Source organism: Scyliorhinus torazame, chromosome 14 (genome assembly GCF_047496885.1).
Source record: "Scyliorhinus torazame isolate Kashiwa2021f chromosome 14, sScyTor2.1, whole genome shotgun sequence".
Classification (NCBI taxonomy): Eukaryota; Metazoa; Chordata; class Chondrichthyes; order Carcharhiniformes; family Scyliorhinidae; genus Scyliorhinus; species Scyliorhinus torazame.
In genome coordinates, this window is record NC_092720.1 from 127,310,972 (window position 1) to 127,325,400 (window position 14,429).

The following is a 14,429-nucleotide window of genomic DNA, read 5'->3' on the forward strand; positions in this document are numbered from 1 at the left end:
TGCTGGAGTGTTTTTTGGGTGGGGATGGGAGTGCCGCCGTGGCGAGGGCCCAGAGGGAGGTCCCCATGCAGGAGGCCTCTTCCGCACGCACCCACTCGGCTTCTGGCTCCTTGATCCATCCCCTTATTCGCTCGGCCGTCGCTGCCCAGTGGTAGACTTGTAGGTTTGGGAGAGCTAGCCCGCCCCCTCCCCCCCCAAGGTAGCGGAATTTGTGTCGGGCTTGTTTAAACGGCAGTCCCGTTAGTGCTGCCCCCCCAACTTGTGGGTGTGCCAGGAAAATCTCACTTTTGCTCATGTTACGTTTGTAGTCCGAGAAGGCGCCAAACTTTTTCAGGAGCGCGATGATTCCGTCCATGCTGCTTTGTGGGTCCGAAATGTAAGGAGCAGGTCATCTGCATAGAGTAAGACTCTGTGCTCTCTGCCTCCCCTTCGGATCCCCCTCCAGCTGTTTGCTGCTCTGAGCGCAATTGCTAGTGGCTCGATCGCTAGAGCGAACAGCAGCAGGGACAGTGGGCATCCTTGTCTGGTGCAGCTGGAAGTATCGGGAGTTGGTGTTGTTAGACCGTACGCTCGCCATGGGAGCGTTGTATCGGAGTTTTACCCAGGAGGTGAACCCTGTTCCAAGCCCAAACCACTCCAGTATCTCAAGAGGTATTTCCATTCGACCCTGTAGCAGGGTACTACCCTGTCCAGAGCATGACCACCCTGGGCCTCCGTTGGCCTGGTAGACCCCCGCCCCCAGGTACCATTATGCCTCATCCACGTTTGTGTGGACCAGTGCTAATCGGCACCATGGCAGGTCTCACAGGCACGCGTGTTCGTTCCCGGGCCTCGGGAGAATTGGCTGCAGACATTTAAATGAGCCTAATAGCTGCGTCATGTGTGATGAGGCCATTCGATTGTGCCCTATGGTTTTTTCATATCCACTTGAGATTGATCTATACTGCACTATAGGTTTTACATCTACATTTTCCACATAATCCTTGCATTTTGCCTACTGAACAAGACTGTTGTGTAAGAATAGTTTTGTGTTGTGAGAATTATTTTTGGAATCTGGGACAGTAATACCTAAACCCATTTCTCACAACTGGCAGACACACTATACTTGTACCCCATCTCTTTGACTTAAAAACATTTCCAGCTCCCAGAAATCGAAGGATAATGTTTAACTTCCATTATTTCCATTATTAATGCTTCCATTATTTCATGTTAATATGTGTCATAATTTAAAATGCTTTGTTTGAGTCTTCCTTGTGTCTAGACATGTGTCCTATTATGCTACACTTTGTCATTTCAGGCCAGGGAGTGATAACACAAATGGACTTATTGCCCAGGCTGAACAACATTACCCTCTGGGCCAGAACAATAATTCCATGCCACTTTTGGACAGTACTGGTACACAGGATCTTCTCATGGTTCCGTCCACTTTGTCTCCCCGGGCAAAACTGACGGAGAGCTGTCCATCTCAGTTTGATGAAGTTGATTGTGAGAAAAGCCAAGAACAATTAGTTCCAAAGGACTCTAAGGAGACATTGTACTGTACTGGTGTAAGTGGGTATTGTCCAATTTCAGTGGCATCAGCAGCTGTCTGTGACAGAGTGGGCACATTACCAGATTCACCCATGATAAATCCGCTCTTGTCCACTTTTATTACCTCAACCTGTCTGCCAGGAGATGAGACGAGTAGTTTGAATGGGAACGACAACTTTATGAGACAGCAATGTAGCAATGTCTGTGATTCTCCAGGGACTCCAATCCTGGATGAAGTGTGGCCAGAAAATAGAATCTGCACCCACAGTACCCACCTGGAAATTTCAGAGAAGAAATATAATGGCGATAAAGTTGTGTCTTTCAAGTGTCTCAGTAGTAAATGCAATGCTGTAGATACAGACAACGAAGGGAATTTTTGGCACTCTCACACACTTACTCTGCTATCTGGTGACTACAAAGAACAAATGAATGCCTCCAATAGAAAGCAAACAGGAGTTTCTCTGGAAGGGCTAAATGCTCAAGTGAAATTATCTGCGAGACAATGTATTCAAAGTGGCACAGAGGCTGAAAATATAGCTGAACCTGATGTTGACCAGATGCTGTGTGGTTTCAAAGAGCTGGAGCTCAGCAGTGACTCTGAGCTGGTTTCTATAGATCAGTCAGGCACTTCTTGTGCTACCTCGGAACTTCTCAGGACCCCATCTCCCTACATGATAGATTCAGACCTTGAGTCAGAACCCGAGAGGAGTAGGACAGATTCCCCTGCAGCTGGTATGGACGAACCAATGAGTACTGGTACCTCCAGCTGCAGTGACCAAAGTGGAAAGTTAACCAGCCAATGTGTTCATGCATTGATGGCTGGTGATTTGCCTGAAGAATCAATTTACAGCCAGGGCGATCATTATAATAGTGAGATGCTAAGTGCCAGTGATCTTCCACTGTGGCACAGTCCTTGTCTGGAAGTGTCCGAAAGTAAGGGTGTGTTAGAGGGACATGTGACATCAACACCCATAGCCCAGAAGCACTTAAAAAGTCAAGTTTCTTCAAGGCCCAACTGTGAAATTAGTGAAGGGAACTACACTGGAAACTGCTATCACAGGGATGGTTCCAGGCTATGTAAGTTATTTTAATATTGTGTAATCAAAGATATTGTAACTGAAATCTGGTGTGTTAAAATCTTTATGACTTGCTGTATCACTTGATCCCTTCATCAGTGTTCCATTGCTGAGTATATTGATACTAGTGACCTTCAGCAGTAGCTGTCAAACCTTGATATTTTTGACACGTTAGACTGTTCTCCTGATATTGGGTGTGGTGGAGTTTTCTTTCCCTGAAATTTATGATATTTTTATCTGAATAAGAGGGTTAGCAGATGTGTGGGCTTCATGTTTCCACATGTCATCAGAATTTTTTGCAGAAGGAGACCGTCATTCCGTGTCCTTTTTCAGACCTGGAATTTTCAAGCAATTTCCAAACAGCAATTAAACTGGTCTGTCTTGGGCTAATGCGATTTTGGGGCATTAATGGAACATTAAAAACAAAGTTCAGTTTAGGTACCCTAATGATTCCTGCCATTATTTAAACCTGGTGTCACTATGAAACAGTGCTACTTGTGATTAACCTGAAATCTGCCAGTATGTGTACATAAAAGTCTTGTCCAGTCTGCAAGCATTGCTTACATCGAACTGGCTCACATTGTCTTCATAAAACACTTGACAAAACACAACTGAGCACGCACAACAAACAAAACAACACAAATGGCAACTGAACAGCAACACAAATCGCAACTGAACAGACACAGTCCACAAAACATCACAAATCGCAACTGGACAGACACAGTCTACAAAACATCACAAATTGCAACTGAACAGACACAGTCCACAAAACATCACAAATCGCAACTGGACAGACACAGTCCACAAAACATCACAAATTGCAACTGAACAGACACAGTCCACAAAACATCACAAATCGCAACTGGACAGACACAGTCCACAAAACATCACAAATTGCAACTGAACAGACACAGTCCACAAAACATCACAAATCGCAACTGAACAGACACGGTCCACAAAACATCACAAATCGCAAATGAACAGGTACAGTCCACAAAACATCACAAATCGCAACTGAACAGGCGCAGTCCACAAAACATCACAAATCGCAACTGAACAGGCACAATCCACAAAACATCATAAATCGCAACTGAACAGACACAGTCCACAAAACATCACAAATCGCAACTGAACAGGCAGTCCACAAAACATCACAAATCGCAACTGAACAGGCACAGTCCACAAAACATCACAAATCGCAACTGAACAGGCACAGTCCACAAAACATCACAAATCGCAACTGAACAGGCACAGTCCACAAAACATCACAAATCGCAACTGAACAGGCACAATCCACAAAACATCACAAATCGCAACTGAACAGGCAGTCCACAAAACGTCACAAATCGCAACTGAACAGGCGCAGTCCACAAAACGTCACAAATCGCAACTGAACAGGCAGTCCACAAAACGTCACAAATCGCAACTGAACAGGCGCAGTCCACAAAACTTCACAAATCGCAACTGAACAGGCAGTCCACAAAACGTCACAAATCGCAACTGAACAGACACACTCCACAAAACGTCACGAATCGCAACTGAACAGGCACAGTCCACAAAACGTCACAAATCGCAACTGAACAGGCACAGTGCACAAAACATCACAAATCGCAACTGAACAGACACAGTCCACAAAACATCACAAATCGCAACTGAACAGGCACAGTCCACAAAACGTCACAAATCGCAACTGAACAGGCACAGTCCACAAAAAGTCACAAATCACAACTGAACAGGCACAGTCCACAAAACATCACAAATCGCAACTGAACAGGCACAGTCCACAAAACATCACAAATCGCAACTGAACAGGCACACTCCACAAAACATCACAAATCGCAACTGAACAGGCACAGTCCACAAAACATCACAAATCACAACTGAACAGGCACAGTCCACAAAAAGTCACATCGCAACTGAACAGACACAGTCCACAAAACATCACAAATCGCAACTGAACAGACACAGTCCACAAAACATCACTAATCGCAACTGAACAGGCAGTCCACAAAATGTCACAAATCGCAACTGAACAGGCACAGTCCACAAAATGTCACATCACAACTGAACAGGCACAGTCCACAAAACGTCACAAATCGCAACTGAACAGACACAGTCCACAAAACGTCACAAATCGCAACTGAACAGGCACAGTCCACAAAACATCACAAATCACAACTGAACAGGCACAGTCCACAAAACGTCACAAATCGCAACTGAACAGGCACAGTGCACAAAACATCACAAATCGCAACTGAACAGACACAGTCCACAAAACATCACAAATCGCAACTGAACAGGCATAGTCCACAAAACATCACAAATCGCAACTGAACAGGCACAGTCCACAAAAAGTCACAAGTCGCAACTGAACAGGCACAGTCCACAAAACATCACAAATCGCAACTGAACAGGCACAGTCCACAAAACATCACAAATCGCAACTGAACAGGCACACTCCACAAAACATCACAAATCGCAACTGAACAGGCACAGTCCACAAAACATCACAAATCACAACTGAACAGGCACAGTCCACAAAAAGTCACATCGCAACTGAACAGACACAGTCCACAAAACATCACAAATCGCAACTGAACAGACACAGTCCACAAAACATCACTAATCGCAACTGAACAGGCAGTCCACAAAATGTCACAAATCGCAACTGAACAGGCAGTCCACAAAATGTCACAAATCGCAACTGAACAGGCACAGTCCACAAAATGTCACATCACAACTGAACAGGCATAGTCCACAAAACGTCACAAATCGCAACTGAACAGACACAGTCCACAAAACGTCACAAATCGCAACTGAACAGACACAGTCCACAAAACATCACATCGCAACTGAACAGGCAGTCCACAAAATGTCACAAATCACAACTGAACAGACACAGTCCACAAAACGTCACAAATCACAACTGAACAGGCACAGTCCACAAAATGTCACAAATCTCAACTGAACAGGCACAGTCCACAAAACATCATAAATCACAATTGAACAGCACAGTCCACAAAACAACACAATTCACAATTGAACAGGCACAGCCCACAAAACATCACGAATCGCAAGTGAACAGACACACTCCACAAAACATCACGAATCGCAACTGAACAGGCACAGCCCACAAAACACCACCAGATAACCAAGCAATAATATTCACTCGGTTCTGAAACTAGCAATTCTGAATTGGCAGTCAGCAAGACACAGACAATGTATGAAGATTTGGTCCACCATATTGGCTGCCAGTTAGCTTGAGAGTCAGAAAAGCCAATTTCTCTGATGTAAGAGAGTGACTCACAATACCATTGTTGTCATTCAGTTGTGCATTATTTTCTGGAAGTCTGCCCTGTGTTCAAAGCTTTGGCTCCTGAGAATTGCTGTTTGTTCAGGTCTCCAAATTAAGTGGAAGTCAGACTTGGGCTGAAAATTGATGATTCCCACTGATGAACTCAATAGGCTGGGGATGATTATAATAATAATTATTATTAATGGCATCTGACCTTGCTGAGGTGTCTCTGCAGAGGTGTACAAAAAACTTACTGGATGAATGAATCTGAAATGATATTTTTGGACCTATCGGGGTAGTAGAACTAGAGGGCGAGGACAGACTCTGAAAGGCAAATTTAGGTTGCATTGCTTTACTCCGAGGATGATCAATTGGCACCTCCAATGGTTTCACTTGAGAAACATGGGTGTGCAATAGGAAATGGTAGAGTTGCTGTTCTGGGAGGATAGGATCAAGTGGGCTCAGTTGGGAGGTGTGGGTCTCCTTTATCCAAACCTATTTTGCAAATAGCTTTGCATTGCTCTGTGGGTAGGACACACAATGAGCTGCAGAAGCTTGCACTTTGTCCCAAGGATTCATATCTACTGTTGGCCCACTCACTACCTCCTCCAACCCCAACCATTGCCCACGCCTTGGAACAAGAACGAGTTGATAAATTTTGTAATTGTCATTTGAAGCCTCACTTACGTTAACATCTAAGAAATAACGCACAAAATCGATAACAAAAGCACACCTGCCCATATTGATGACCTGAAGATCAATCTCTTACGGTTGCCCAAGTTTAATATGGTGGACTAAAAACAAAAATTGCCGGAAATACTCAGCAGGTCAGGCATCATTTGTAGAGTGAGAAACATAGTTTTTTAAAAAATATATTTAAAAAAAAATTAGAGTACCCAATTCATTTTTTGCAATTAAAGGGCAATTTAGTGTGGCCAATCCACCTAGCCAGCACATTTTTGGGTTGTGGGGCGAAACCCACGCAAACACGGGGAGAATGTGCAAACTCCACACGGACAGTGACCTAGAGCCGGGGTCGAACCTGGGACCTCGGCGCCGTGAGGCCGCAGTGCTAACCCACTGCGCCACCGTGCTGCCCTGTGAGAAATATAGTTAACGCTTCAGGTCTGAAACCATTCATCAGAACCTGAAATGATGACTGTGACTCTCTGCATTGATGCTGCCGAAACCCAGGATTGTTGTTTTTGTATTAAGTAGGTGTTCATATGCTTGAGGTTAATGGCTGAATGAAGGAATGTACAATAATATTTGATGTGAATAGGATCTGCTGTCTTTGCGATTCATTTATGCCCTGGATGTATTCAATCTGTATCTTTTTTTGTCCCAGGTATTGTGTTTCAGGTCAAATGTCTGGATTTGCGAGATGGAGGAAAGTTGTTTTGTGTGTGGGTGGTGCGTGATCATATTCAGAGCCGGAGAGAGGCTGCACTGAAGACTCTTTTAATGTCCACTCTGAACAGCACCTCCGTCTCTGTAGACCATTCCATCAGCCTGGGAGAGGTCAGTCAGCTTACCACACCTGCAATATAAATTTAGCATTTTAGTCTATGCTGCATGATTCTGTCCCAGAAAATGAAGCCATTCTGGTAAATTGGTGAGGTGAATACTCTGAAGATGGCTGTATTGAATCTGAGTGCTATATGAAACTGAGGAAGGCTAAGATATAATGCAAATAGTCTTTTGCTAGCCAAGCGTATTAGGGGGCATGAAGTCGAGGTGGGTGATTGGAGTTTGGATACAGATCAGCCTTGATCTCATTGATTGGTGGAACAGGCTGGAGGGACTGAATGGCCTCCTCCTTGTCCACATATCTTGAGTAGGTGGAGTTTCATAGCAAATCCATGCTTGAACACTTAAAATAATTACTATATTTGCTTCCATTTTAAATAATTAGTTTGACCATTACTGTAGAGAGAGCAATTTTCACTTGTGTATAACACCGATAGACCTTTGGAGAGTTGCCTGCACTCTGAGAAGGGAAGAAAAGTAGTGAATAATTAGCGTCCCGAGTATTGGTGCAAAATGCAGAGCGTTTGTTAAAAGACACTCGTCACCAGCTGCTTAAATATGGTTTCCTCTTAATAAGCGGTAACTTGGGTGTCAAACATGAACCCGTCCAACTTCTGTTTCCCTTTTGTGCCACCTGTCTGCAATGACCAAGTTAGTAAGTGAAATGGGCACTATATAGAAACCAGTAATTGGGGCATTTAAAAAACATATATATATTCGTTTCATGGGGCAGCACAGTTGCTTCACAGCTCCAGGAACCCAGGTTCGATTCCCGGCTTGGGTCACTGTCTGTGCAGAGTCTGCATGTTCTCCCCGTGCAAACGTGGGTTTCCTCAGGGTGTTCCGGTTTCCTCCCACAGTCCAAAGATGTGCAGGTTAGGTGGATTGGCCATGCTAAATTGCCCTTAGTGTCCAAAAAGGTTAGCTGGGGTTACGGGGATAGGGTGGAAGCGTAGGCTTGGTTGCTCTTTCCAAGAGCCGGTGCGGACTCGATGGGCCGAATGGCCTCCTTCTGCACTGTAAATTCTATGATTCTATGACATGAGTGTCGCTGGCCAGGCCAGGATTTTTATTGCCCATTCCTAATTAATCCTGGAAAGGTGGTGGTGAACTGTCTTCTTGAACAGCAGTCCAAGTGCTGCTAGGAAGGGAGTTCCGAATTGTGACCCATGTTGAACTAGAGTTTGGATCTCTACAATGGGCGGCACGGTGGCACTGCTGCCTTACAGCGCCATGCATCCGGGTTCAATTGTGTGGAGTTTGCACGTTCTCCCTGTGTCTGTGTGGGTTTCCTCCGGGTGCTCCAGTTTCCTCCCAAAGCCCAAAGATGTGAAGGTTCTGTCGGTTGGCCATGCTAAATTGCCCCTAAGTGTCCAAAAGATTAGGTCAGATTACGTGAATGGGGTGGGGGCGTGGGCCTAGATAGGATGTTCTTTTGGACGGTCGTGCAGACTTGATGAATGGCCTCTGCACTGTAGTGATTCTATGATTCTAACTAAAAATCAAAATCTTTTGATGGGGAACTAAATGCTCTGTCCCTCTGCAAATCAGGGCTGCTACTTACGTTTAAGAGATTTCTCTGATGGGTTCGTGGGATGTTGTGTCTGATATGTGGCTTGGCAATCTTTTTTAGGCAATAATGGCGACTGCCAGATCGAATGGCTTGAAGAGTTCCGAGGATCTGGAAGCAGTGAAAGCTTGTGAAGGAGAATACTCCGAGTATTATAGCACGCTTAGCTCATTGGGGAAGGGAGCTTTTGGCTTTGTGTGGACAGCCAGTCAAAAACTCAGCAAGAAAGAGGTATACACAGAGTTTAATTCCTGATTCGACACATGTAGCTCATTTAACAAAATAAAACCAAACCACAATAGAAACAGGCTGTTGTAAAAATAAACTCTACTATTAGCAATCCATTGCATGAGCCAAGATGATTTTTACTATTGGGACATGTAGACTATTTTATTTTTACAGAAGAACCAGAGGAGAGATGAGATTTTGGAGATTCATTTTAGTGATTACAACATTTCATTATTGTAATGATTTGGAATGTGCTGTGTGAAAGGGTAAAGGGAGTGGATTCAATAAAATTTTTCAAAAGAGAAATTGGAAAAATATTTGAAATGGAAAACGTGAGGCTCTGAAGAAAGAGCAGAGGAATCGAGTTGGTTGGACAGCTCTTTCAAAGAACCAACATGTGCACAAAAGGCCAAATGGCCTCCTTCTCTGGTTAGTTTGATTCGATTATCGATGTTAGATTACACTAATGCTAATGGGCAGCCAGAATACTTTCAAGCAACGTTGTTGATGTTTAACCAATTGTGAGCTGCTTATAACTGGAACTGAATACCAAGAAAGGTGTATGGGGGTAGACTTGTGGATGAAAGGTCCCATTCATAAACTGTTCTGCTGGATCAACTGGATAAAGTAGTGAGGAGCTCCACTTTATAGGCGAAGACGATTCTGGCCATGATTCCTGATGTGTTTTGTGTTAGTAGATCTCAGCTAGAGTGAAGATATACAATTCACCTCATGGTCCTGGTTTGGAGAAATCTAGCTGGAATTGTCACTTTTAATTCTTACTCATTGAAATGTGAGAGCACTGGTCAGGATTGAGTTTTAGTGTTGTGCCCCTGCAGTTAAATAGCCGTTTAAATCTGGGCCAAGGTATTAAAAGGGCTATATTTTGTTGCGGCCCTGGATCTCATTAAGGGATCGAAGCCTTCAGGAAAGAAGGGGGGGGGGGGGGGGAGAATTTTTGATGAATGTCATTCACTTTCTATGCTTCATGGGGCTGGTTTAGCACAGAGCTAAATCGCTGGCTTTGAAAGCAGACCAAGGCGGGCTAGCAGCACGGTTCAATTCCCGTACCAGCCTCCCCGAACAGGTGCCGGAATGTGGCAACTAGGGGCTTTTCACAGTAACTTCATTTGAAGCCTGCTTGTGACCATATGCGATTTTCATTTCATTTCATTTGACTTTGGCTCAGACATATGAGAAGAGCTTTGTTTGCTTCCCCAACCTCCTACTGAGAACATGTTGCATGGGCATTTACAGCCTAGCTAGTTGCCAACAATGATTGCCAATGATAGTATGAAAAGTTTTCAGCCATCATTATATAGTTTCTACATGTGTTTTTGTTTTGTGTCGTCAGGTTGTGGTGAAATTTATTAGGAAGGACAAGATTGTGGAGGATTGCTGGGTGGATGATGGGGACCTAGGCAGAGTAAGTCAAGAGATTGCAATCCTTGCGAGACTCAACCATCCCAACATAATCAAGGTTAGTTGCATTTCCTCCTGGTTCTACCTTTTTAAACAACATTTTTTTCTCTTCTGTTTTTTTCTGCACCAGGATTCTACTGCTGATCCACAGTATACCATGCAAACAAATTTGCTTAATCCCAGGAGGGGAGTGGGATCCTTTCTGATGATTGATACTGACAGCGTTGCCTTCCAATTCACACCTTCCCCTATGATAGCAGGAGAGACTCTATTTTAGTTCCTCTGTTCAGCTGCTTGTGATAAATGAACACATTACTTTTATGGAAGGGCAAAATGTGTGTTAGTTGTGTGCATTCTTTTCCTGTGACTGAGCTACCACACACTCCGATATTTACCATTCTGAGCTGAGTGTTCTCGTATTACTTGGATGGGGACCCACAGTGAGCAAACTGGTTAGTGAAACCGGTCTCCAATCAATGGTTCAGTTGGCAACAATTTTGGAATAGGGTAGAAAACAGTAGAGCCACACTCCATTAACTTAGCAGTTCTTTTTGTTTTCTATTTGTGTTGTCCCTTACTGGAAGTGCAGCTACAAATTCAAACAAGATGCTTTATATTCCCTGCAGGTACTTGATGTGTTTGAGAACCTGGATTTCTTTCAGCTTGTGATGGAGAAACATGGAGTTGGTTTGGACCTCTTTGAGTTTATTGATCAACAGCCAGACCTAGATGAGCCATTGGCAAGTTTCATATTTAGACAGGTAAAAAGGACAATGGTTTCATAACCAAATTTTTATCTTTAATGGAGTATGTTGATTTTGAAAAAAAATAATCATTATATAATATAAAAGCCAGCATTTCTGGTCTTGTGCCATTAAAGATCCAGTTCATTTTCATTCTAAAATGTACAGATTCTCTATTTAGAATTTATTAACATGCTGTTTCTGCATTTTATGCAACAAAAATCATGTGTGATGTTTGGGAAGTGACAGCTTGAGCAACTGATGGTAACATTTTGTTACTACAAGAGAGGCTTAAACTATATATTAAGCTGCAACCCTAAGTTTGAAGACAGAAAATGATAGGACCTGGAGACAGATTAAATTCGGGGTTCTAATGTGTGAGAGACTAGGAGAGGTGGGGTCTGGGAGAAGGGAGACTGCAGCAGAGAAAGTCATTAATTTCTTACAATAAAAACAGAAAATGTTGGAAAAACCCAGCAGGTCTGGCAGCATCTGTGGAGAGAGAAACAGGAGTTAATGTTTCGAATCCAGTATGACTCCTCTTCAGAACTCCTAAATCCCTATCTTGGTCTCCGCAGCTGGTGCATGTGATGTTAATGGTGTGGGAATGAAAGAATGGTTTAAGGATATAAATGCTCAGGAAAGGGGGCCTGGATTACTTGCCCAATAGGGGTTTCTGGAATAATTGGTTGTTTTAGTTGGAAGCAACATAAATGCCAGATTTGACTCATGATTAGGTCGACTGTACTCGCGCTACGCAGTAGGCTACATCCCTCAAAGTTGAGGGAGTGACAGTATTGGTGGGGAGGGAATAATGTCAGGGAACAAGAGCACCTGCAATAGGAGAGGGAGCAGGGTTAGCAATCTGAGGGGCCAGAAGCTAGGGATTTGGGAATTTAAGATCAAAGTTGGAAGGATGGAATTTTTTTCATGTGTGGTGTGAGAAAGATGTGGAAGAGATCAGTCATAACCTTAGCTGAAATTGAGGCCACTGACACTGAGAAACTGTGATGGATAAGTAGAATTCTTTATGTTTATATCAGACAGCTTTAAACTCTCTGCCACTGCTGTCTGTACAATTCATGTTCATTTCCCTCCCCCTCCCTCTACATCCTTAGCTACCCACCTGTCTTCTCTCCTATATCTTGGTCATTGTTCGCTTTTACATTTTCCCAGTTATGTACTGAGGTGGACAGACCTATGTGTGTTGCAGATTGTGGCCGCAGTAGACTATCTGCACAGTAAGTGCATTCTACACCGAGATATCAAGGACGAGAACGTGATTATTGATGAGGATTTCACTATTAAACTTATTGACTTTGGCTCGGCTGTGAACGTGGAGCCTGGGAAGGTTTTCCATACGTTTTATGGAACGATTGAATACTGCTCCCCGGAGGTGCTAATGGGAAACCCGTGAGTATTATACCAGAGAAACCTACGTGTAGGAAGGGTTAGGCTTGTGAAATCCTCTACAGCTGCCATTAACGCCACTCCATTTTGACTCAATACAACCCTGTATTTCTAAATGAAGGAATTTCCTTTTGATGCCACTTCCTCTCTTGTTTCATTCACTCTGGGCATTCCTGTTGAGCAAACCTATAATCCCACTCTCAGCTGTTCTGATCCCAAACATTGTGGCCTCTAAAATCCTGGTTGACGTTGCATATTAAACATAGTTTGTTATGATCCTTTTTAACAACATTTCCTCCTAACATGCTAACAAACCAGAGTTGCATCCAAATTTCTGCCAATGTCGCAATGACCTAATGATTGACAGTATTTTATAGTAACTAATGAACTCCAATTTATCATGTTAGTTTTCCTTTTGCTGGCAGGGACAATAAACTGGAGCCCTTGCAGTCCCTACAGCATTCCCATTCCGCAGACATCCAATGCACCAGCTCCATAGCAATCAGCTTGTGCCACGTAGCTCTGACTGTCTCCTTGATAGAATTTACCACTGAAAATATATCACAAGAAAGGGAAAGTCATATTAACTAGTTTTATTTCAACTTTTGTGTGAAGTTAAGGTGCTTTTGGTAGTGCCAAAGCTTGTTTGCTTGTGGTATAAATACAGGGGAGTGCATGGAGTATACATGGGAGAAGAAATATCTTGCGTTGTGTAATAATATCATAAAACTGTTTGCATACAATGCAATGGATATGCAAAAGGAATTTCTTGAAAAATATAGTGAATATATACTTTGGGGAATTTAATAAAATAGTGTAGAGGAGGGAGTGGGTTTTCAGTTTCGTTACACACATCCCCATGTTGTACAGTATTGTTTCAGTGGTGAGGTTGAGCTCCAGTATTCCATGTCAGTCAGCTAATGTTTTTGAGAGTCTACATACACCATTGGCAGGTCTTTGATTTTGAAGTAGTGAAAATTTTGCTCACTTGTGTGCATAAGATCTTTTCACCTTTTTTGTGTGTCCAGGTACTCTGGGCCTGAATTAGAGATCTGGTCCCTGGGAGTGACCTTGTATACCCTAGTCTTCGCAGAGAATCCATTCAGTGATGTGGAGGAGACAGTGGCAGCTAAACTAAAACCACCTTTTCAAGTGTCTGATGGTAAGATATATTCTTAACTTTTGAAATTTCACATCGTGAATAGTATCCATTTGTAATCTGGAGCATAAGGATTGAGTCAGCTCAGTTTGCAGTTTCTGGGATTGAAGCAGTACCTGTTGTACGGGTTGGGTTAGTAGTGTCATTGCATCTTCAATGGGAGATTGAAATACTGTTGGTTAAACTTTGTCTATTAATACCATTGCATTTGTGGCTCAAAGCCAGTGCAGCTTTTTTTGGGGGGTTAGTTTTAGTGAATCTGTTCTGGTTTAGAGCATGTCAAAGCAAGGGAAAGGCACAATGTGTTGCATTTGTAGTACTAGAATGAGGGTGATGCCTTGATTTTGTTGGAAACATCCACTTCATTGTCTATTTTATATTTTTGTTAATGTACCGCATTTACTACCCTGTAAACTCCTTTTCCACAGAAAATCCTGTAGTTGTGCTAGATAAACCTTTCATTCTT

At 43.2% G+C, this 14,429-nt stretch overlaps 1 protein-coding gene across 5 annotated transcripts in view; it reads left to right on the forward strand.

The window, feature by feature from the left end:
• The window catches only part of pask (PAS domain containing serine/threonine kinase), a 103,032-nt gene that overhangs the window by 67,999 nt on the left and 20,604 nt on the right, over positions 1–14,429 (forward strand). For 4 of the 5 annotated variants that reach the window (XM_072474854.1, XM_072474855.1, XM_072474852.1 and 1 more), the window contains 7 exons: positions 1,298–2,607; positions 7,250–7,422; positions 9,065–9,232; positions 10,584–10,709; positions 11,278–11,412; positions 12,608–12,807; positions 13,833–13,966. In XM_072474854.1, coding sequence (XP_072330955.1) covers positions 1,298–2,607; positions 7,250–7,422; positions 9,065–9,232; positions 10,584–10,709; positions 11,278–11,412; positions 12,608–12,807; positions 13,833–13,966 — 2,246 coding nt within the window. The remainder of the gene's footprint in view (positions 1–1,297; positions 2,608–7,249; positions 7,423–9,064; positions 9,233–10,583; positions 10,710–11,277; positions 11,413–12,607; positions 12,808–13,832; positions 13,967–14,429) is intronic. The other variant, XM_072474856.1, reaches the window with a different exon arrangement.